At 39.6% G+C, this 24,585-nt stretch overlaps 1 protein-coding gene across 1 annotated transcript in view; it reads right to left on the bottom strand.

Annotated features, from left to right (window-relative positions):
* The window catches only part of TXNDC16 (thioredoxin domain containing 16), a 127,530-nt gene that overhangs the window by 84,238 nt on the left and 18,707 nt on the right, over nucleotides 1–24,585 (bottom strand). Inside the window, 3 exon segments of the mRNA XM_056133899.1 lie at nucleotides 1,644–1,794; nucleotides 5,085–5,175; nucleotides 11,062–11,183. Of these exon segments, the coding sequence (XP_055989874.1) occupies nucleotides 1,644–1,794; nucleotides 5,085–5,175; nucleotides 11,062–11,183 (364 nt within the window).

Genomic DNA, 24,585 nt, shown 5'->3' with positions numbered 1-24,585 from the left:
GTCTCTTTAAGAATTTTTCCAGTCTGACACTAATGCAAGTAGGAGACCAGGAATGCCATCAATGTTCTAATATTTACCAACACTTACAAAGTGATCAAAACATTTCTGAAAGCAGTCTTTTCTTAACATTGATACAGTCTTTGTGATCTTAGAGTGGTCACAGTCCATTTTAATAACTACCACTGAATATTTCCACTTGTACAACACATTATTTGGGTTTCAAGGAACAAAAATATCATATCTTCTACTTTAACATTAATGAAGAACTATGCCTTGGATGTGGGGAGCAAGAAAGTCTCATTCATGGTTGGTGGGAATGCTAACTAGTCGAGTCTTTTTGGAAAACAATATGGGCATTCCTCAAAAAACTAAAAATTGAGATTCCATATGACCCAGTAATACAACCTCTGGTAATATACCCCCGGAGTCCAAAAACACACAGCAGAAATGACATCTACACTTGTGTGTTCATTGCAGCCTGGTTCATAGTAGCCAGAATCTGGAAACAACCCAAGTACCCTAAAAAAGATAACTGGCTAAAGAAACTATGGTACATCTACACATTGGAATACTATACATATATTAGAAAAAAATAAGTTATTAAATTTGCTCATAACTGGATGGAAATGGAGAGTATGATGCTGAGTGAAATGAGTCAGAAGGAGAAGGACAGACATAGAATGACTGCACTCGTTTGTGGAATATAAAAAAAAAACCATAATATGAGACACCCAAGTACAGTTAAAACAAGGGTCAGGATGAATTTTACCCTGTTGGAAGCTTGCCTCAAGGGCTGGGGGAGAGGGCAGTTGATATAGAGAAAGAACCATAATGATAAAAATGGTGAGAAATTCTGGATAGATATGTGCTGGAAGTAGGCAAAGGACCAAAAACAATGGCCTCTCAGTATCTGCATTGCAAACAATAATGTCCTAAAAGAGTGAGAGAGAGAGAGAGAGAGAGAGAGAGAGAGAGAGAGAGAGAAGTGCCTGCCACAGAGGCAGTCTGGTGTGGGTAACAGAAGGGAGATATTGGTGGTGGGAAATGTACACTGCTGTAGGGATGGGTGTTGGAACATTGCATGACTGAAACTCAATTATGAAAGCTTTGTAACTATCTCACCATGAGTCAATAAAAAGAAAAAAGAAAATTTACTACACAAAAATAAAATAAAATAAACAACTATGCCTACATTCCTCTAAATGAAACATGTACAAAGGAAAAATATATTAAATGCATATCTATGGATTAGAAGTTAATTTATTTATGTATCATGTAATACATTAAAATTAGACATAGAAAGGAACATTGGACAATGGTGGAGGAATACTGACCCTGATGTTGAGATTGGAATTGGAATATGGAGTATGCCTAAAGCTCTATTATTAATGGTATTATAAATCACTGTATCTAGGGGGCTGGAGTGATTAGCACAATGGGTAGAAGTTTTGCCTTGCATGTAGCTGACCCACGTTCGATTCCCAGCATCCCATATGGTCCCCTGAGCACCACCAGGAGTAATTCCTGAGTGCATAGCCAAGACTAACCCCTGTGCATCGTTGGCTGTGACTCAAAAAGAAAAAAAATCTAAAGCAAAATTGTATCTAAAGCAAAATTGAAAAGTAAAATAAAATTAGACATACCAACAGAGGTGCTTCCATTATCTTAATAAATCGATGAATGTTCAATGTAGTCAATGACTGCTCCATTAGTGTTCTTCTACATTGCTGGGTCAAGTCCAAGACAGGTTTACAATGGAAAAAGTAGAGATGTGCATGTTCTATATCTTCAGTGCTACAAAGTTAAAAAAAAATAGGGGCAGATACCTTGAAGATCAGTTTGTAGTTTTTCTATCATCTAGAAAGACATAACATCAAATTTCTTTGCCTTAGGTCTCATACTTTTAAATTAATACTTCAGTAAAAGCCTTAAAGACTATATAACATCAAAATAAAAAAACAACCTACGCAAAAAAGAGGATAATATTAAATAAAATTAACCATTAATATTTTTGCAAATTTCATGAGTTGTACATGCAATTTTTCTTGAGTTCTCTCATATGATAGCTTCTACAGTAGGCTACAGTCAAGTTCATACAGTGTTTTAAATCAAAGGCTGTCATTTTGAGTACAATACTATTACCAACAAATAGTTGCTGGAGCTATGCTAAATAAAGCTTTGTAACACAAATTTTCTACGTCTAATTTAAACCCAAATCTGTTTTGAATAAACTTCATCCAAAATATACCTTAAAATAAAAACCATGTGGCATGTTGTGGGAGTCTGTGCATTTGTATCTGATATATTACAAAAGTCACCACATAGAGTTTATAATTTGAATTCTGGCATTGCCTTCAATATAAGAACTCAAAGATAAACTTGTAGTGGGTGAGTAGGGTTTGCCAAAATTAAAACAACAGTTCAAACAACTCCATATGGTATTTGTAGAGTTTGGTAAAATACTGAAATTTTTTTTATTTTATTTTAATTCTTGATAAATTTTTAAACAGAATTCCAAGGGACTATGATTTCATACTGAATTAAAAACTAATTTCTAATAGTATCAATGATAAAATAAAAGATCAAATATGTACATAATGCCTATTGTATGTTGGCACTACTAGTAAATATAAGATGAATAAAATAACTCAAATCCTTAAGGGGCATAGACTAAAGGAGGTATATTTTATCAACCAATGAATATATAACTTATAAATATTATAATGTTCAAAGCACTACAGGGAAAATAGAAATATTTCAATCTGCCTCAGAGGGGGAAGAGAGGAAGAAAAAAGAAAAATAATCACAAAAATTTCAAACAGTAAAGAATGACCTCCCCATTCTGATAGGACAAGTGGTTACTTCATTATAAAAGCAACAATATAACAATCACGGTCACGGTCTTCCCATTGTTCATGGATTTGCTTGAGCAGGCCCAGTAATGTCTCCTTCTGAGACTTGTTGTTACTGTGTTTGGCATATTGAATATGTCACGGGTAGCTTGCCAGGCTCTGCCATGCAGGTGAGATACTCTCGGTAGCTTGCCGGACTTTCCGAGAGGGGCAGAGGAATCGAACTTGGGTCGGCCGTGTTGGCTGCGTGCAAGGCAAATGCCCTACTGCTGTGCTATCGCTCTGGCCCAATATGACAATATAGTCATTAAATAAAGTACATAACTTTTTTAGAGAAACTTTAACCCAAAAAAGTCACATATAATGAGAGAAAAGTACTGAGAACAACAGAGTCTTGCTGGAGTTGGACATTATAGCATCACAACTGAAGTAATACAATGATGCTGGGAAGTTGTTTCATCAGTATTTAGTTTTAGGTAGCAGAAACTGAAAAACATAGGAATTTACTGAAAGTTTGGAAAAGTAGATTACAGTACACAGGAAAATTTAAATAACTTGTTCAGAAAAAAAAATTAGAGGTCTGAACTGCAAAAGTTCAGAGACCTTCATTTTGCCAAAAGCACTTCCAGTGCCTATCTCACTCCATGGAAATTCTAATTTCACTTCTGCATGGGAATAATACTGCTATAAGGAAGAGAGGCACACTACTATATAATCATTTTTCATACCCAATTTTAAATTCCTGAGAGAAGAAAATCTCCTTTACTCAGGTAAGCCAATGAATTGTTTGATTCCAGGTCAGTCTGGTGGCCAATTCTGATATAATTGACTGTGGAATGTATAGCATAGAGATAACACCCCATTTTGGCCAGTATGCAGGTCATTTAATAATAGAACATGCAGAGGTAGCAGAAAGTACTGGTGACTCTATGCTTTGCTATCTGTTTTATTACTTCATACACATCCTTCTTATCTTATGGAATTTCAAACATACTCAGGTACAACATGATGTGACAATTAATGCACTAGTTTGATCCAATGTTATAGCTACAATAATTAGAATAGTATCTAGACTACAGAAGGCATTAAATAAATAATTGTTGAATTAAAGAATAAAAAGTGAAAGAAAAATGCATTCACTATTCATGCATTGCAAGACAATCCTAAGTAACAGCCAATAACCTGATTTGGAAGTAGTGTCACAGAACTACTTACTGAATTTTGAATTCACAGCCCTTCCCTGTCACAGTATTATTCCTCAAAATCATGTTATCCATGAACATATGAGAATTCAAACATCTCTAATAAATAATCTACTCAAAAGTATGTAAAAAACAGGGTAAATATACAATACTGAAGTCTCAAAGAAACATTTCACTAAAACTGTACACTAGAAACTAGACAAGAAAAACAAACATGTAAGTTTTTCTGTTTACAACTAAAGGGGATGAGAGTACAAGAGGTTAGTCCATTAACCACATGGTCCCTGGGGCATCATCAGAGGTGGCCCGGGTATCCCAGCACTGCAAGGTCTGAGCAGCATATTCTTGAGTACTGTTGCCTTGAGAATCACCTGTGGACCTGACCCCACCTCTCAAAATAAATCCACAAAAATTGAAAAAAAATCAAACAAAAAAGCTTGTACTTAATTAAATATACTTAAAGATTATTATGACAAAGTAACAATACAATCAGAAAAAAGTTCTGGAGCTTTGCTATGAAAACTATTATTTTGTCATCTATAACTGTATGATATCTATTTCTAAAACACATTAATTTGGCTGCCCAGGGATAACAACTTATTTTCCTCTTTCACCTTAGTTTATCATCCCTTCTTTTTGTTTGTTTGTTTGATTTTTTTGTCTTGGGGTCATGCTCAGCAGTTCTTAGGACTTACTCAAGGCTCTGCACTCACGGATCACTTCTGGCAGTGCTAGGGAAACCATAAGGAAACCATCTGAAATGCCATGGATAAAAACTGGGTCAGATGCATGTGAAGCAAACATCCTATCCACTGTACCATAAGGCTCAGGCCCTAATATCCCTTCTGTACTCATAAATTCAGACTAGTTAAACAAATGATAATAATAAGGATATTTCTACTTTCATTTATATATTCACACCACTTGCATTTTCTCTCAGATAACTGCACTCTATGACAATATGATGAAAACGTTGAAGAAGGTGAAATATGTGAAGTTAAAATTATTGACATATGCATCTCATACATACCCAATACTTTCTAAAAGAGCAATTTCTGTGGTTAAGACAAATTGATATGTGGTCCCATAAACAAAAGCAGCTTCCATAACTGCTCTGTGCTCTAAAGGAAAAATAAAGGAATTGAAACAAGACATTAATTTGTATGGCTCTGTACAAAATTCTGTTATAAACATTACCCTACACCTTTTAAGCCCTATTTATTATGCTTAAAGAAAAGTCTTTTTATTGGTATCCCAGTTGAGAAAATGTAGGCAGTTAAGTTCTGAAGGGCAAATAAAAAATGAATTAAACCTGGTATTTAAAAATTGTGATAACATGTGCTAGGTGAGAAGGAAGCTCAGATAGAGAAGAGAGCACCAAATAAAGGGTGTTGTGAAGACCCTCCCAGGGTGGGAGAGACATGCTAAAAGTAGTCTATAGACCAAGCATGATTGCCACTCAATGCCTCTCTGGCAAAACACAGTACCCAAAAGAAGAGAGAGAGAACAAGGGGGAATGCCCTGCCACAGGGGCAGGGTGGGACGGGGGGGGGGGGATGGGGGGTGGGAGGGATGCTAGGACCCGTGGTGGGGGAGGATGGCACTGGTGGAGGGATGGGTACTTGATCGTTGTATAACTGAAACCCAAGCACAGAAATTTGTAAGTCTATAAGTGTACTCCATGGTGTTTCACTAATAAAAAAAATGAAAAAAAAATTGTGATAATCTTTTACTAGAGGCAAGAAATATTTTACAAATGTTATGTCTATATTTATTTTAAGTAAATTCATTTTTATATAGTTTAAGAAAACAATTCTATAAGGTACTTAAGAAAAAGACCTCTCTCTATTCTTGCCCCAATACAAGGAAAATTACATTCAACCTCCTCAGTATTTCTTTTGATACTTACTCCCAACTCTCTATGACATTCAAAAACTTCCTATTATATATTTTCTAAGTTTTAGTATTGTGTAGTAAATTCCCACCATGAAAGATAATTAAGGTATCTATGAATAAGATAATAAATTTTCTTTCCATAACCCTACTCTACAAACATATACCTTTCTCCTTAAATCTCTCGTTTCTTATTAGAATAGTCAATATTTACATTGCTATGGATAAGTAAATAACAATACTTACAAATGAAATACATAAGCAAAATGAACACATGTCTTTTTCACTACAATTATAATTGCCTTGCCTTGTTTTTGTTTGCTAGAGCAGGCCCAGTAACATTGTGAAACTTGTTACTGTGTTTGGCATATCAAATACGTCACGGGTAGCTTGCCAGGCTTTGCCATGCGGGCGAGATACTCTCGGTAGCTTGCAGGGCTCTCCGAGAGGGGCAGAGGAATTGAACTCGGGTTGGCCATGTTGGCTGCATGCAAGGTAAACGCCCTACCGCTGTGCCATTAGGTTTCTTTCTAATTTCTTTCTCAATCCCTTCAATATTTCTAATGTAGGAGATGCACTACTGATCTCCTCTTCCTGGAAACATTTCTGCAGAGCCTACTGATTTGTTCCGTTATGAACTCTTAGTTGACCTCCTGCACAGCTATGGTTCTGGGAACTCCATAATTCTGGGGAATCTCTTATTTTCTCTCTTGTGTGGGTATTTTTGCCCACATCTTCTTAACTGATTTGCTCTCTTGTTCCAATTCTCTAGCACCGTCTTTTGAGAAGATATATGGTTCACCTTTTTTGAACCTGACAATTCTGAAAGTGTCTTTATTCTACTTTCAAAACCATAACTTTCTACAGAATTCTAGGTTCAAGTTGTTTCCCCTGAGAATTTTTAAAGCTATGCTCAATTTCCATTGCTGTAATTCAAAAGTAGAATACTCTTCTGATTCTTGGCCCTCTGATGAAAAACTACACTTTTTTACCTGAAAATTTTGAATAGGTGTATCAGACATTCTAAAATTTCAAAATTAGGTACTTTATTATGGCTCTACATTTATCTGTTACCCTCAAATTCAATGGGCCCTTATCATTTAAATACCTCAAATACCTAGGTGATAGGAAATTTTCTTAAATCTTTATTTGAATATTCCCTCTTTATATTTCACCTTTTTTTCCAAAATCTGACACGCCATTTCGTCGGTAAAGAAACAAAAAGCACCCGGCCCAGAAAAGGTCAGACCTGAACACCTAAAAAACCTGCCATCAGTACTCATCAATATGCTGGCTTGGCTCTTCACACGCTACTTGTATGAATGCAAGGTTCCGTCCCAATGGAAAACCAGCAGGACTGTACTACTGTACAAAAAGGGAGACATCCACGACATTGGCAACTATCACCCAATATGCCTATTGTCTGTCATCTACAAGATGTTCACTCGAGTCATCCTAAATAGGGTTGGCAGAACACTAGATGAAGGACAACCATGCGAGTAAGCCAGGTTCCGAAAAGGATTCAGCACCATCGATCATATTCACACGATAACCAAGCTCATTGAGGTTTCTCGGGAGTTCAAGATGCCGCTCTATCTAACATTCATTGATTTAAAGAAGGCCTTTGATTCTGTTGAGACGGAAGCGGTCATTGAAGCCCTAGCCAATCAGGGCACTCAAGCCCAATACATCAAGATTCTCCGTTATCTGTATTGTGGATTCACTCCCAGGATCTCACCATTCTACAAAGAAGTAATCATTGATGTCAAGAGAGGGGTTCGGCAGGGTGATACCATTTCACCGAAACTCTTCAGTGCCACCCTCAAGAACATCATGTGACGACTGGAATGGGAAGGAATGGGAGTGAAGATAGATGGTCGGCAACTACACCACTTCCGCTTTGCTGATGACATTGTTTTAATAACACCAAACACTAGCCAAGCGGCACAAATGCTGGCTGACTTCGACCGTGAGTGTGGAAAGGTCGAACTACAGCTGAATCTTACGAAGACAATGTTTATGAGAAACAGCCTCATTCCTGATGCTCTATTTGCTCTATTTGCTCTCAATGGAATGACCATCTCCGAAAGCAACAGTTATGTGTACCAAGGCCGAGAAGTCAACATGATGAATGACCTGGCACCTGAGTTGCACAGGAGGAAGAGAGCGGCTTGAAACACCTTCAAGAGTGTCCAAGAAATAGCTAGGAGGACGAAGAACCTCCGGCTCAGGGAACATCTCTTTGATTCCACTGTTCTTCCTGCTCTAACATAGGACTAAGAGATTTGGGCCCTAGGCAAAAGGATGGAACTGAAAGAGCTATGCTTGGAGTATCACATTTCACTCAAATGAGAGAAAAAGGATGGAACTGAAAGAGCTATGCTTGGAGTATCATGTATCACTCAAATGAGAGAAACAATCCGGAGTTCTGACTTCCATCGACAATCAAGAATCAGTGACACTGTCTCATTTGCCAAGGCATCAAAAATCAGATGGGCTGGACATGTAATGAGATTTAGAGACGACCGCTGGACTAGAGCCGTTACCGACTGGATTCCACGGGAAGTCAAAAGACCACATGGCCGCCCCCCTACCAGATGGTCAGATTTCTTTATCAAGATCATGAACAATTGGTTTGAGGCTCTTTGTGTTCTTAGAACGAACAGACGCAATTGGGCTACACTAGCACGTGACAGGGACAAATGGAGACGTGACTGGCGCCCACTTGAGCAAATCAACGATTAACAGGAAGTCAAGTGATCAAGTGATATTTCACTTGCCCTTTCACCTTCTTAATGAAGTAGGTATTCAACTAGGAGGCCCCTAGACAATGAATTTCTGGAAGCCATAAAATTCAAGAAATGTTTTGAAGTTCCTACAATCAGTTCCTCAGCTCCAAACTGGGAATGCCAGCTCATAGCTTAAGTCAGAACCCAGAACCCATCAGAAAACCCATCTCGGGACAATTCAGCAGGAACAAAGATCTTGATAAGACTCTGAGTGAAGATCACAAGTCATTTTCCCTTGACAATGACCAATAACAAGACAATACCAGAACTCTTATCTGCACAGAAAGTTCAGAAAAAAAACCTATAAAGCCAGCTTTGCAAAAGTAACTCCTATGCACTCCATCCTGGAGTCAACTACAACTCTCTCCTTTTAGTTTGAAAAAGTCCTTCACACTCAGTTTGAAGCCACCTGCACATCCCAAATCAAGTGCATCATTTCTTTCCTGTCTTTCATATGGATCTCCTCTCTTCCATATTTCTTGAATAAAGTGATTTTACTTCACTGTTCTGCTGACATTCTTTTCTGTGAGATCAGACAAATAACCAACATATTGTACCATTGGTAATAATTACAAACTCCGAACAAAATACAACCACCTGAGGATCATGAAAAATAAATAGAATAGACTGAACGTAGAGTGACTTTATAGTGAATTAAGTTTAATAACATGCCATTAAGTTTTATATTGATAAAAACTGATATTTCCAAGTGTTGAAGAGATAGTCCAGAGGGCTAAGCACATTCTTTGTATGAAGAGGCTCAGGTTTTATCTCTGGAACTACATAATTCCCCCAAAACCTTCAGGAATGACACCTGGACACAGAACACCCTGCTGGATGTACCCCCTCAAAAAAATGTTAATTCCAAGACATGCTTTTATTTCATAGAGTATAAAGAATTAGTTAAATGTCTTTAACAACATTTTATACTAACATGGTCAATCTATAAGCACTAACAAAGTCCTGAAAGAATAGCTATGTTTTCTTTTTTAGTTATTTCTTTGGTGGGGTGGCCTCCAAAGCAGTGCTTGGGAAATCAGGGGGTCATTGCAGGTTTTATCTAGCCAACTGAGCTGGACTGCTCAATGCTTGAGCCATGCAGTACCAGGGATCAAACTGGAGACCCTGCTTATGTAAAGTATGTGCACCTTATTACTGAGTTATCTCCAAAGTCCTGTTGTTCATACTTTTTTTTTTACATATTTCTTTACAAAAATAACCCAGACTAATACTTGAAGTTATACTATCAAATTGCATTTCAAAAAATTTAAAAATATAAATAGCAAATAAAAAATAAAAGAGCTAGTCAGTCAATATTTACTTATAATATCTATACCAGGCTGCATAAAACTCTAAGGACATAAAAATACTAAGGTAAGGTAAAGGTAAAGGCCCTCCCGTTGATCGTCGATTTGCTCGAGTGGGCCCAGTAATGTCTCCATTGGAGACTTTGTTGTTACTGTGTTTGGCATATCGAATACTCTCGGTAGCTTGCCGGGCTCTCCGAGAGGGGCGGAGGAATCGAACTCGGGTCGGCAATGTTGGCCGCTTGTAAGGCGAACGCCCTACCCGCTGTGCTACCACTAAGTTAACACTGATTTTTTACAACTAGTAAGTAAGTAAGTAAAGGCCCTCCCGTTGATCGTCGATTTGCTCGAGCGGGCCCAGTAACGTCTCCATTGGAGACTTTGTTGTTACTGTGTCTGGCATATCGAATACTCTCGGTAGCTTGCCGGGCTCTCCGAGAGGGGCGGAGGAATCGAACTCGGGTCGGCCATGTTGGCCGCGTGTAAGGCAAACGCCCTACCCGTTTACAACTAGGAATCATTAAAATTTTTTTGTTTTTGTTTTAGGGCTATACCTCCTGACTGTTCTCAGGGACCAAAACTGACAAGGCCAGGGGACTATACAGAGTGTCGGGAATTGAACCCAGGTCAGCTGTGTGCAAAGCATGTGCCCTTCACACTGTACTATCTCTCCTATTCCAGCATCATTTAAATTATTTGAACTTTTAGTACTCATAGTAACACTAAAAAGTAGGTGCTATTATTTTCACCATCTTAACAACTACAAAATTGGAGTAAGTTGTACAAGGTGATAGATACTATAGGTAACTGGGCAGGTGGTGAATCTAGCCTAGACAGTCTGGCTCCATGTTCAACCTATATTCTATGTTGCCCATTTAAACGAAGAAAACATAATAGTAATTCCTATCTAGTTTTTTTATATATCCAAAATTGCATCAAAAATAAAGAACATTATATATCCTTCAACATACACAAGCTCACAGACACAGAAAACATTAAAGTAAAAGCTGATAAATACCTGGTGTACCAATGGCTCTTACATATGAAAATGCAATGTTTGCTTTCCCTTTCAGAACATTTTCTATATTCTGAAGGTCATCCAGTGTGGCAATATATTTAACTTCATTAAAAAGAAGAGCACTAAAATAAACAAAGATATGATTAGTAGAAAAAAATCAAATATGTACTTAGTATTTTAATATATATTTGCTAAGTTGAAGGATTAACTAAAAATTAATTATTTTCAATAAATTTTCAGTAGTAAGAACTGCAGCAATTCAATACTGAATTAGTCACTCTTATAGTCACTACTCTGTCTCTGAGAACACAAAGCAGGGATACCTAGCAAAAATAGAGCTCATTCTCCATTACAACCATCTCAATATGTATAAACTATGTATGCTAACTCCTAGAACATCCAATATTCCTTTCAGACCTCTTGGCCATGCACACACGTAGTTAGCCCAATATCTAACACACAAGTTGCTTCCCAGGGTCTCCAGTCTCTTTCTGACTTAGACCTTACCTAATCTCCAACCTGCTGCTGCTCCACCATTTCTCAGGTCTACCAACTTTAGGTATACTTCATGACCTTTGTCCACAGAATTTTCTTTGTTGAAAGCTATTTTTTCTCACACTTCTGACTTCAGTTTAAACAACATAATCTCAGAGACTCCTTTACTGTTAGAAGTAGGTCTCTAGCATTTTCCTATTTCATAACTACTTGAGGCTTCATAATCAATTTATAATTGCACATGTATTTACTTGTTTGTCTCTAGTTCTCTCATCAAATAATTTCCTGAAGCAGATAATTAGAGGGCAGAAGTATGTGGGAAAAAATAGCTTTCAACAAATTGTATTTTATCACTACACCAAAATTACTCAGAATAAAACTTAGTAAATTTTAAATAATAAATAAGCATCTGTTGAATTTGTGGAAGAAAAAATATCACAGAAAATTATTTAGTCCCACTTTTTATTGAATAAATGCAAGTGTAAACAGTAAAGATCTGGACCCAGGAGAGAGTACAGCAGTTAGAGTGCATGCATAACATGCGACCAACCTGGGTTCCATTCCCAGCACAACGTCATGTGGTGCAGTTCTGGAGGCCCAGGACTGCCAGAGAGGCCCATATATCCCCAGCACTGAAGGGCCTGAGCAGCATCACATCCGCCAGCCCTTGCCTGACTAAACTTCCAACAGTTGGACATGAATAGCTGGTGGGGCCCTCAGACCTCCAGACCACCACTTGGAAGAAACCCCCAATCCAAAAAATACCAAAGAGCTTATTCCCAAAAGACATTTCCTGAATCAAAGAGCAGAAACAAAACCCCAAACAAGCCTTCTCATTTCCAGGTCAGTGATATTTCTACGTGTTCTTGATTTTCCAAATCATTCTTTCAATTGTAACTTAAGCTAATCATATTCTTTACCCCTCACTAAAACTTCCTTTTATAAATTTCTACTCCAATATAAATTACAAAACCCAAAACACTCATCATTATTTTTAATCTGTATGTATATATATTCATGTGTGTGTGTATATTTAGGCTAATTTTTTTTTCTTTTGCTTTTTGGGTCACACCTGGCGATACACAGGGCTTACTCCTGGCTCTGCACTCAGGAATTACTCCTGGCGGTACTCAGGGGACCATATGGGATGCTGGGAATCAAACCCAGGTCGGCCACATGCAAGGCAATGCCCTACCTGCTGTGCTATTGCTCCAGACCCTAGGCTAAATTTTAAGTAATTCTGAAAGCTGTTCAAGTTTATATACTTTAAAATAAATAAAGGTTTTCTCAACTATCTCCAAAAAATTAGTCAAGGTTTACACTTAAAAATCACATTTTTCACTACAACAGCAGTTATCAAGCTCTTTGAGCTCCTCAAAGAATTTGTTACACATATTAAAAGTTTCCAAAACAGGGAGCTGGAGTTAACATAGCAGGTAGGGCATTTGTCTTGCACATGGCTGACGTACGTTCAATCCTGACATTCTATACAGTCCCCTAAGCCAACCAGGAGTGATCTCTGAGCACAAAGCCAGGAGTAATGCCTGAACACAACCAGGTGTGGCCCAAAAACTACAACATAAAAGCAAAAATGACTCCCAAAGCCCACCATTAAATGTCAACACAGTATTTTCACAACAATAATTAAATTTCCTAACACGAAGAAAAAACTGAGTGAAAATCACAGCAATAGTTTACATCTTTGCAAAATTTTTTAATCTTGGGCTAGAAGGAGGACAACTGAATTCTAATATCTGCTTCTCCATTCAACATATTATGACATCAAACATTTTATCTATAAACTCTAAAAACTGTACTCATAAGAGGAAAAAGGCAAATCATGTCTAAGTAATCTTAAAAGCACCACGACTTTGTGAGACCCTGGAATTAGCGATCCTAAGTTATATTGGCTTTAATGTTTGTCTCCAACTTTTCAGAGGAAACAAAAAATTAGATCTTTAAAAACTCCAGGGCTTTGGGGGTATGGTACCGCCAGCAGGTCAATCTGTATCTTTGAGGCGAGTACATCAGCAGCCTGATGGCGCCTTCAGACTTCCAGATACCCCAAAATTGCTGCTATGCCTTTGGCCAGACCCCAATAACTTGGGGCAAAGTTTACCAAGAAAGTAAATGGCCAAGAGTTAGGTGTGTGCCTTTTTCCCTCTGGACAGCAAGATGGCAACCGCCTCGGAGATTTTTGGAAAGCCAGGTATGAGCCGGTCGTGACAGGGGCGACTGAAACCTCATGGGAGGGGGGGAGTTCCGGGCTCGTCCTTCACGCCTTACCGAGGTCACGAGTTGCCCCCCACGAGCAGCTCTCCGGCATGGCCATGGCTCTAGAGCCACAGAAACCAGTCTCATAATTATCTGACTCTCGGCAGAAATACTGCCAGGCTTAATAAGTAAAATATGAGAAATCCAAAATTGTGCGGCCGCGCGTCATCATTTGATTCTTGTAACCAGCTATAGAAACAAATAATTCCAGAATGTCTTTTCAACAGGTCTGATTTGGGGGTGTAAACTCTGCATAATAATAGTACATCTTTTGTCGAAACAATGAATCTAATCAAAGTAGATAGAGTGTTAACTAGAATTCATCTGCCTCACAGGCATTGGGAGGGTTGAGAGGGAGGTATATTGGGGTTCTTCTTGGTGAAAAATTAGTACTTGTAAAGGGAAATGTGTTTGATGACTGCATGACCGAGACTTAAACCTGAAAGCTTTGTAACTTTTCCCACAGTGATTCAATAAATTAATAAATTAAAAAAAAAGTTAGGTATGTATGAGACACACCAACAAACCACCTCTGGCTCAGCTATATAATTGGAGGCATGGCCTCTCTGGTTCCTGATCGAACTGCTTAATGACCATGATCCCAGAGACTCAGAAACAAATCTCGAAACCCAATGGCTTTTGGCAGAAATGCATCCAGTCCCTACAGTAGAATACCAGCGCTGGGCCACCCAGGCGGGAATAGGTTTTGTGCATTGGCCTGCTCCCCCTAGGCGGCTCGGTGGCCGCCATCCTCCAAAGACCACTGGACAGTTAGGTTTGGGCCCTCAGCAACAAGACAGGTAGGGCCTCATGGGATGGGGTTGGAGCCGGCCCTTTTCTCCTCATCCCAAGACCCCGAGTCACCACCCACAAATGGCTTCTCTGGCTTCTTATTAGCTGATTAATGGCCATGATCCCAGAGACTCAAATCTCGAAACCCAGTGGCTTTTGGCAGAAATGCGTCTGGAGCCCACAGTAGGTTACTGTCGCCAGGCTACCCCAAGGGAGAAAGGCTGTCCCTCCACCTGCTCCCCCCTTGGTGACTCAGTGGCTCTGCCATCCACCAGAGGCCTTTGGACAGTCAGGTTTGGGCCCGCAGTGATGAGACACGCAGGGCCTCAAGGGATGGGTGTGGAGTCAGCCCTTCCCCCCCATCCCATTGAGACCCTGAGTTGCCACCAACGAACGGCCTCTCTGGCTCCTGATCAAGTCGTTTAATGGCCATGATTTCAGAGACTCAGAAACAAATCGCAGAACCCAGCAACTTCTGGCAAAAATGCGTCCATCCCTGCAGTAGGGTACTGGCACTGGGCGACCCCAGGTGGGAATAGGTTTCATGCCTTGGCCTGTTCCCCCTGGCAGCCCCGTGACCGCCATTTTCCAAAGGCCACTGAACAGTCAGGTTTGGCCCACAGCAACAAGACACATGGGGCCTCACAGGATGGGGATGGAGCTGGCCCTTTCCTCCCCATCCCAACAAGACCCTTAGTCGCCGCCCACGAACAGCCTCTCTGGCTCCTGATCAAGCTGCTTAATGGCCATGATCCCAGAGACTCAGAAACAAATCTCAGAACCCAGTGGATTTTGGCAGAAATGCATCTGGACCCTACAGGTTACTGTCACTGGGCCATTCCAGGGGGAAAAAGGGTGCTGACCCTCCGCCTGCTTCCCCTAGGCAGCTCAGTGGCCGCCATCCTCCAGAGGCCATTGGACAGTCAAGTTTGGGCCCTCAGTGATGAGACACGTGGGGCCTCACAGGAGGGGGGTGGAGCCGGCCCTTTCCTCCCCACCCCAACGAGACCCTGAGTCGCCGCCCACGAACGGCCTTTCTGGCTCCTGATAAAGCTGCTTAACGGCCATGACCCAAGAGACTCAGTAACAAATCTCAGAATCCAGCAGGTTTTGGCAGAAATCCCTCCAGATTTGTGTTAAAATTTCGGAATTTCAAAATCGCACGGCCATTGCTGTAGCCACGCAACATCATATGTTATTCATAACCAGCACTGGAAAACAGATTGTCTACTGTTGCCTTTTCAGCAGATCTGAGTGTTGGGGTAAAATCCCAAATAATAATGGTAGGTCTGGTGTCAAAATATTGAATGCAATCAAAGTAGAAAGAGAGTAATGTGGAAATCATCTGCCCCACAGGTAGGGGGAGGGTTTGGGCTGGGGGTATACTGGGGTTTTTGGTGGTGGAGAATGGGAACTGGTGAAGGTACGGGTGTTTCATTGTATGACCAAGACTTAAACCCGAAAGCTTTATAACTGCTCTCACAGTGATTCAATAAATCACGGTCACGGTCCTCCCATTGTTCATCGATTTGCTCGAGCATGCCCAGTAACGTCTCCATCATGAGACTTGTTGTTACTGTGTTTTGGCATACCGAATATGTCACGGGTAGCTTGCCAGTCTCTGCCTTGTGGGCGAGATAGATTCAATAAATAAAATTATAAAAAAATTTTTAAAAAAGTAAGGTAGAGTTCATGCCCAACTCAATCAGCTAATCAGTGGCTGAATAAATAGCAGTACTCCTATGTAAAAAAATTAATTAATTAAAAATAAAAAAATAAAAATTTCAGGGCTCTTGTTTTTAATATATATATAAACATATATATATTAAGCAGTACACACTATGTCTATGTACTAGGTATTCTCACACATTTTCTTTCTTTTTTCCTTTGTTTTGTTTTTTCTTTATGCTAGGGGTTTACTACTGGCATTGTGCTCAAAAGATCACTTCTGATAGTGCTCAAGAGACCATATGTCGAGACAGAACCAGGGTCAGGTGCATCAAGTCAAGCACCCTAACCTGCTCTACTTCATTCCAGACCCACGATACATTATCACTGAAACCCTCAATCACTTTGTTAGACTATTCTTTATTCCACATACATAAGTGCAAATACACGTACATATAGAGCAAACAGTCTGTTCCAGATTATACTGGCAGTCACTGGCAGAGCTAAGACTCAAATCCAAGTATCCTGACACTATGACCACGACTTTCTAAAACACTTAATCACTGATTACATATAAATGAGAAACCAGATAAAAAGGAATGCAGTTAAAAAATGACAAAGAAGTTCAGTGGCATTCTGGGCTATGGTACAGTGTGTATGTGTGTTGTGTGTGTGTGTGTGTTTGTATGTATATATTTAGCAGATATGGTCACGGTCCTCCTATTATTCATCGATTTGCTCGAGCGGGCCCAGTAACGTCTCCATTGGAGACTTTGTTGTTACTGTGTTTGGCATATCGAATACGTCACGGGGAGCTTGCCAGGCTCTGCCGTGGGGGCGAGATACTCTCGGTAGCTTGCCGGGCTCTCTGAGAGGGGCGGAAGAATCGAACTCGGGTCAGCCATATTGGCCGATTGCAAGGCAAACGCCTTACCCACTATGCTATCGCTCCAGCCCTTAGCGGATACAAGATATTTTATTACAAGTTATTCAACATGTAACTTAATACATAGGATAGTCTCTTAATGGATTTTAGGTTTGATTTTTATTTAGTTACCATGATATTATAATTATTTAGGATGGGGTTTCAACTATACACTGTTTCTTTTTACCAATGTCCACTTCCCTCTACAAATGTCATTCTACCCCCATTTGCCTCCCACTCATTAGTCTGCTTCTACAAGAGGTGCTTTTTTTATTTTTAATACATTTTGAACTGTAGTTTATAGTACTGTTGCTGATAGGGTTTCATCCATAGCATTTTACCACCTATCAGCAAGCAAGTCCCTTACGCGGTGATACTTTAAACCACGTGGAGGTGTCATTTAGTGAACTTAACTGGATGGCCATGTCAATTTAAAGCTTAGAAATAACATCCATCCATTCACCTTCGTTGTTCTAGTAGCTGTATTTATTTGCTTCAAAAATCAAATGAGATTCCAAGGAGATAGTACAAAATATTAGAGAACAAAAATAAAATAAAATAAAAACAAGAAGAAAAAGAAGGATTGGAGAACAACCTTTTGCTTTACATACTTTGAGCCCTGGATTCAATCCCCAGGTTCAATTATACGGTAACCCATGCACTGCCGGAAGTGACTCTTGAGCTTCCAAACAAGTCAAACAAAAAAATCAAATGAGAGCATAAATCATGCTAATCTTTTCCCTCTCAAATATAGGCATATATAAACTAATAAAAGTCAAAGTTGTGGGAACACTTAGCATGAGTCTTATAACAGGCCCTTTATAATTAGAGTTAATTTACATTTAGGGTCTACCCAGCTCTGAATTCCTGTCTTTGGTTTGAAGCATTCCCAGTTTTCTAAATCTCTGTAGAGGACAGCTGTCAAATCTCTTCGTAATAGGGAATTTGCTATTCTAGGTTCCCAGCTACAGGGCATGGCCATGTAACCCAGAATCACTTGTCTAACATTCTGGTCCACAAGCTAGTAGTGTCAACAACCAGGGATGGTATAGAATTAGTTCAAGAAGTAGTAGCAGTCACAGTCAGCATCAAAGGCCACAAAGACCTGATGGACATCCCTGAGCATCCATGTGCCATCCACTCTCAGCAGTAATGCAGCAGCTCTTCCCAGATTAGTTCCATGTCAAGATTTTCACTCCAGTTCAGAGCAGTGAGCCCAGGTCCCTAGCCCTTCTAGCAGCCCTGAGGTTTTTCCACTCCAAATCCTTTTCTGCTAAATCTAATCAGACCCAGATTCTGGAGCTTATATCTAAGAATGCCCAGCAATGCACTGTCATGTCTAATTTTCATAGCAACCATCTAAGTAAGTACTATACTTAGCTCTGTTTTTCAGATAAGGTCATGAGACTTAGAGAAGTTTCCTTGCCTAATGCCCCAAACTTAACTAAGTAGACATTCTCTATGAGGTAACAATAATCAAAAGTAATGATATTCATAATGTAGAGTCTCTATCATCCTTCCCAGTGGTTTTCTGATTTTTTTATGTTAATTTCTAGACTATAAGGACATCTAAGGCTCTCCAGAACCCACTGCACAGGCCTGGGCTTTTTACTCTACTCCTAAAAGTGGACATACTAACAGAAATAGGTTAAGGACAAAGCCTTTCTTGAGACTTTCTTTTATCTTTAATATTTTTATTTATTTTATGCATTGAATCACCATGAGAGAGCCCATTACAAAGTTGTTTATGATTGGGTATCAGTCATACAGTGTTCCAACACCCATCCCTCCACCACTGTGCACTTTCCAGCACCAATGTCCCCAGTTTCCCTCCCACCACTCCCCTACTTCTCCCCCCAGCCTGTCTCTTAACAGGCATCTCTCTCTCTCTCTCTCTCTCTCTCTCTGTCTCTCCCTCTCCCTCTCCCTCCCTTCTTCCCCCCTCCCTCCCCCTCTTCCCTCCCTCCCTCTCTCCCCTACTCCCTCCCTGTTTCTCCCTCTTTTTTGGTTACTTGAGACTTTCTTGCTGGAATTAGGAGGTATGCTCAGCCTGGGGCTGCTCTAGCCTGGGCACTCTTCCAGCCCTAGAAAGGTCTTCATTCTCCTTGGCATGCTTTTTCTGAGATTCTCCTGTGACAGCCATTAGGTAAATAAGAAATATGGCCAAGAACTGAGAGGATGTCAGGGAAAAAAGGAACCAAAACATGTACTTGACCTGCTTTTAGTATAGCAGATTACTCAGACTTTCTTCTTCTTCATTGTTTAGGGGGAAAGAGCAGTTTTTTATGTTCCTTTGAAAACTCAAATTATTTAAAAATCCAACAAAAAGGAACCATCTCCGTTTATTTCGCCAAACCCTGATTGCTCAGACAATAAAAAGGGGGAGGAGGGGAGACAATTTCGAGGGAGTACACAGGGCAGGGAGGGGAATAATGGGGAGAGATTACTTTTATCTAAATTAATTGTATTATGGGGCTAGAGAGATAGCACAGAAGGTAGAGCATTTGCCTTGCACACGGCCATTGCAGCCGACCAGAGTTCGATTCCTCCACCCCCTCAGAGAGCCAGGCAAGCTACCAAGAGTATCTCGTCCGCATGGCAAAGCCTGGCAAGCTACCCATGACGTATTCAATATGCCAAAAACAGTAACAACAAGTCTCACAATGGAGAGGTCACTGGGCTCACTCAAGCAATTTGATAAACAATGGGAGGACAGTGCTACAGTGCTACAGTGCTAATTGTATTATAGGTACTGAGATGCCATTGGGCTACACTAGCACATGACAGGGACAAATGGAGATGTTACTGGCGCCTGCTTGAGCAAATGGATGATTAACGGGAAGTCAAGTGATCAAGTGATCAAGCACAGAGGTTCATGCCTTTAGTTAATCATTTTGTAAATTAGCAGTTAAAACAGTAAATAAAAGACACTGCCAACATGTAGCTTGAAAGCAGAGTCATAAAAAAGTTCACAAACATTAATTTTATTCTTTCTGTCATGCATTATTCTATTAATAAACTTATCATAAAGTTCCTATCACCAAAACAATCTTTCAGGATTATACAATTATGAGAATTGTTAAATTCTCATAATGGTATAATGGTAAACTCTCCTCTCATTTTTAACAATCAAAAAAAGAATTTTTCCTTTCTCAAAGAAGAAATCCGAATGGCAAAAAAGCACATGAGAAAATGCTCTACATCATTAATCATCAAGGAGATGCAGATCAAAACCACAATGAGATATCATCTCACACCACAGGGACTGGCCCACATCCAAAAGAACAAAAGCAACTGGTGCTGGCACGGATGTGGTAAGAAAGGGACCCTCCTTCATGTTGGTAGGAATGCCGACTGGTTCAGCCCTTTTGGAAAACAGTATGGACGATTCTCAAAAAATTAGAAATTGAGCTCTCATTTGATCCAGCAATACCACTCCTAGGAATATAATCCAGAGAGGCAAAAAAGTATAGTCGAAGTGACATCTGTACTTGTGTATTCATTGCAGCACTCTTTGCAATAGCCAGAATCTGGAAAAAACCTGAGTGCCCGAGAACAGATGACTGGTTAAAGAAACTTTGATACATCTATACAATGGAGTACTATGTAGCTATTAGAAAAGATGAAGTCATAAAATTTACATACAAGTGGTACTACATGGAAAGTATCATGCTAAGTGAAATGAGTCAGAAAGAGAGGGATAGACATAGAAAGACTGCATTCATCTGGGGAACATAAAGTAACAAAATAGGAGACTAACACCCAAGAATAGCTGAGATTAGCACCAGGAGGTTTACTCCATGGCTTGGAGGCCAGCCACACATGCTAGGGGAAAGGGCAACTCAGATAGAGAAGGGAGCACCAAATAAAGGGTGTTTGGAGGATCCTCCCAGGAGGGGAGATGCATGTCGAAAGTAGACTATGGACTGAACATGTTTGCCACTCAATGCCTCTTTTGCAGACCACAACACCCAAAAGGAGAGAGAGAACACAAGGGATTGCCCTGCCACAGAGGCAGGGTGTGATGGGGGGGATGGGGGTGGGGGGGATATTATCCATGGTGGTGGAAAATGGGCACTGGTGGAGGGATGGGTATCTGATCATTGTATAATTGAAACCCAAGCATAAAAATTTGTAAGTCTACAACTGTACCTCATGGTGTTTCACTAATAAATTTTTTTTAAAAAGAGTCTTCAAATTCATTCATCTACCAATCCAATATTTAGTAAGCATCTAACACATATCATGCATAGTGCATGAAGTGGAAGAGGGTTCTGCCAGCTAACAGCAGAGTTTTGGGGAGGACAGTTGTTACTTCCAATTAACAGACTGTCCTATGAGGAATTCAAACCCCAAGACATGTAATTTTTGTTATAATCTCCCCACAAAATATATATGTTACCCTCAAACAATAAGCCCCCTATTAATTCTGTGTAGGAATAAAGAAGATACAGATAAAAGAGTGAGCAATACCTTGAGACAGTAAGAAAAATACAGGTCCAAAGAGATAGTATAGAAGGTAAGACAGCTGCCTTGCATATGGTCCCCCAAGCATCATTAGGAGTGATTCCTAATCACAGAACCAAGAATAAGCCCTGAATGCAGGAAGGGAGGGAGGGAGGGAGGGAGGGAGGAAAAAGGCTTCCCTCATGACTAATGCAGCTGTGACAGTATGAATTCAACATCTATTAGTAGCACTGCGAGGATCGCTTATTTTCTTCTTTTTTCTTTTCGCTCTTTTTTTTTTTTTTTTTGGAGAGAGGCTCCTATGGTTGTTCCGGGGTTCTAGGTAACATTCCCAGTGATTTTCAGCTAACCTTGTCAGTGGCTCAATGTGATAGCCCCAAGAATGCAATGTGCTTGTGCCCTGAAGTTGTAGGGACCATCCTGATGATGCTTGGAGGCTTCCAGGGCTACCCAGGAATGTGTAGGAGGACATGTAGATTCAAAGACAGAACTGGGGTCAAGCACCTTAACCCTTGAACTATCTTTCTGGCCTCTGTTTATTTTTTCTTAATAGCAAAATAATATCTTCTGCATTTAGGGTGATGGGAGGGATACCGGGATCAGTGGTGGTGGAGAATGTGCACTGGTGAAGGGAGGGGTACTTGATCATTGTATGACTGAACCGTAAGTACAAAAGTTCGTAAGTCTGTAACTGTACCCCACAGTGATTCATTAAATAAATAAATAAAATTAAAATTAAAAAATATCTTCTGCATTAAAACAAATAAGCATTTGTTTAGAACCATATAAAATCTACAATATATCTTCATATGTATTATAAAATAACAATCATAATGCCATTCATAATAATCTTATAAGGTCACAATTATTAGTTAAATGGGTGACCTTCAAAACTAGTCACCAGAAAACATAAATTGTCCAAATCCTGATTTCTTCATACATCATATAGCCCTGGAATCCACATTTGAAATACTGCCTTAATCTCTTATACCTCTGACTTGTTCAAACTGGTTAGATATATAATATTTTCAATCAACAAATAAAGTTTAGGTACTTCAAATCTCTTTTCTATCTCTAATCCTTCTTAAAGACACCTACAAATTGAATGTAAAAATTTCCTCACAGTTCTGAATCAAACTATTCAGATCTACCAGTTTAACCTAAGTATATTTTAAAGACCTAAGAACTTCTAGAATTTTAAGTCAATTCTTGTTTTGCCTTATTTTTTTTAACTTCTTTACTGTGCTCAGGAATCACAAGGGCCAAACTCAGCAGTGCTAGTGGTCGGGCTACATATGGTACTAGGGATCAAATCAAATATGCAAGGCTTAAAAAAATATACAAGGCTTGTGATCTACCATTTGACTCACAATCCAAGTCCTCAAGTCCTTTTTAAAAAAAAAATTTTTTTTTTGGTAGGGAGTTGGAGAGGTATTTTTGGCCACACCAGCAGTCTTGCAGTCTTGGAGGCTACTCCTGACTTTATGTTCAAAGATCACTCTCAGCAGTGCTTGGGGGACCATACAGTGCTGGGGAATCAAACCCTGGATTTCCATAAGCAAAGTATGCTTTTCATGCACATATCTAACTGAGCTATCTCTCCAGTTCTCATTTTTCATTTAAATACTATTTATCTTGGCCAGAGAGATAGCTCAGAGTGCCGAAGCATATGCCTAATGATGCAGGAATGGTGACAGAGGGTCTTTGTGTTGATTCACAGTTTGCAGGTTCTTCAATACTTTCAAGAGTAAAAGGACTTAGTCATAAAGATGCTCAAAGAGTTGGAAGAAGAAAGGTTTATTGGAAAGCAGAAGAAACTCCTCAGATAGGGAGTTGCTTAACATACGACTAAGTTAAATATGGCTCTCTTTGTGGGATTTTTTTTAGAGGAAAACTGGGTCTTTGTTACTTGTCAAGTGATGAGAATATTACAGAATATGCAAGAATTTCACAGAGCAATCTAACTAGCTTAGGGCCTTTTAGGTTCTCTATTTGGCAGCAATACCTACTAGCAATACCTATTGGCCTAAGTATTACTCATTTTCTCCTACTTTCCTGTGAGTCTAAGGTTTGGGGCAGAATCCATGATCAAAGGAAATGGTTAACTTCTCATTCTCAGAAAGAGCCCAGGAATTTGCAGGAATTTTTTAAATGTGAAATGGTAACAACTAAATGGAATGCAGCCACTGACAAAGGGAAACTGAGGCTTCCTCTTTCCCTAGCATTCAAAAGACTCAGCGTTCAATTCCAGCCCCATGTGGCCACCTGAAGACCTCCCTGTGTAGCTTGGGTAGCCTCTAGACTATTAGAGAGGCATCCTATCCCCACATTTCTTTATTTTGTAAATTGGTCAATTAAAAGTGATCCCAGTGAAACGGACATATCCTTAGAATGTGAAGAGAAAATATTCCCCAGCTTTGTGCCATACCAATTTTTATCTTCCACAAACTGAGACTTGTAGGAACACTGAGAAATCCAGAGAGGATTATCTCCTACCAAATGGATATGTAAATATAAATTTATACTTATTTATGGCATAAATATTCAAGAGTCTATTTTAAAATAAGATCATATTGATTTGTAAGAATTAAATGTCCCATCAAGCTAAGAGAAGGAGAGAGAGTTACAGGAAGACTCTATTCAACAGTTCTGGATACTTTGCATTTCAGATAAGCCACTACTTTACCCATCCCTAGCATTCCCATTCAAAGTATAATAAAACCTTTGTTATCTTTCCCAGAGTATTTCAGGGTCCATGTTCATCCTTTTCTGCTCCAAGTGAAGATGTTTTACATTACAGAGAAAGAAATATGCCTGCTATCTCCGGAAATATATGCCCTAGCTCCTACAACAGCTTAGAGACTCATTTTGAACACTCTTCCAAATGTTGATGTAAGTACAAC

This window comes from Sorex fumeus, unplaced genomic scaffold, assembly GCF_029834395.1.
Source record: "Sorex fumeus unplaced genomic scaffold, SorFum_2.1 ptg000098l, whole genome shotgun sequence".
Taxonomy (NCBI): Eukaryota; Metazoa; Chordata; class Mammalia; order Eulipotyphla; family Soricidae; genus Sorex; species Sorex fumeus.
Note: the sequence above shows the minus strand (reverse complement) of the source record. Positions and strands in the feature narration are given on the sequence as shown.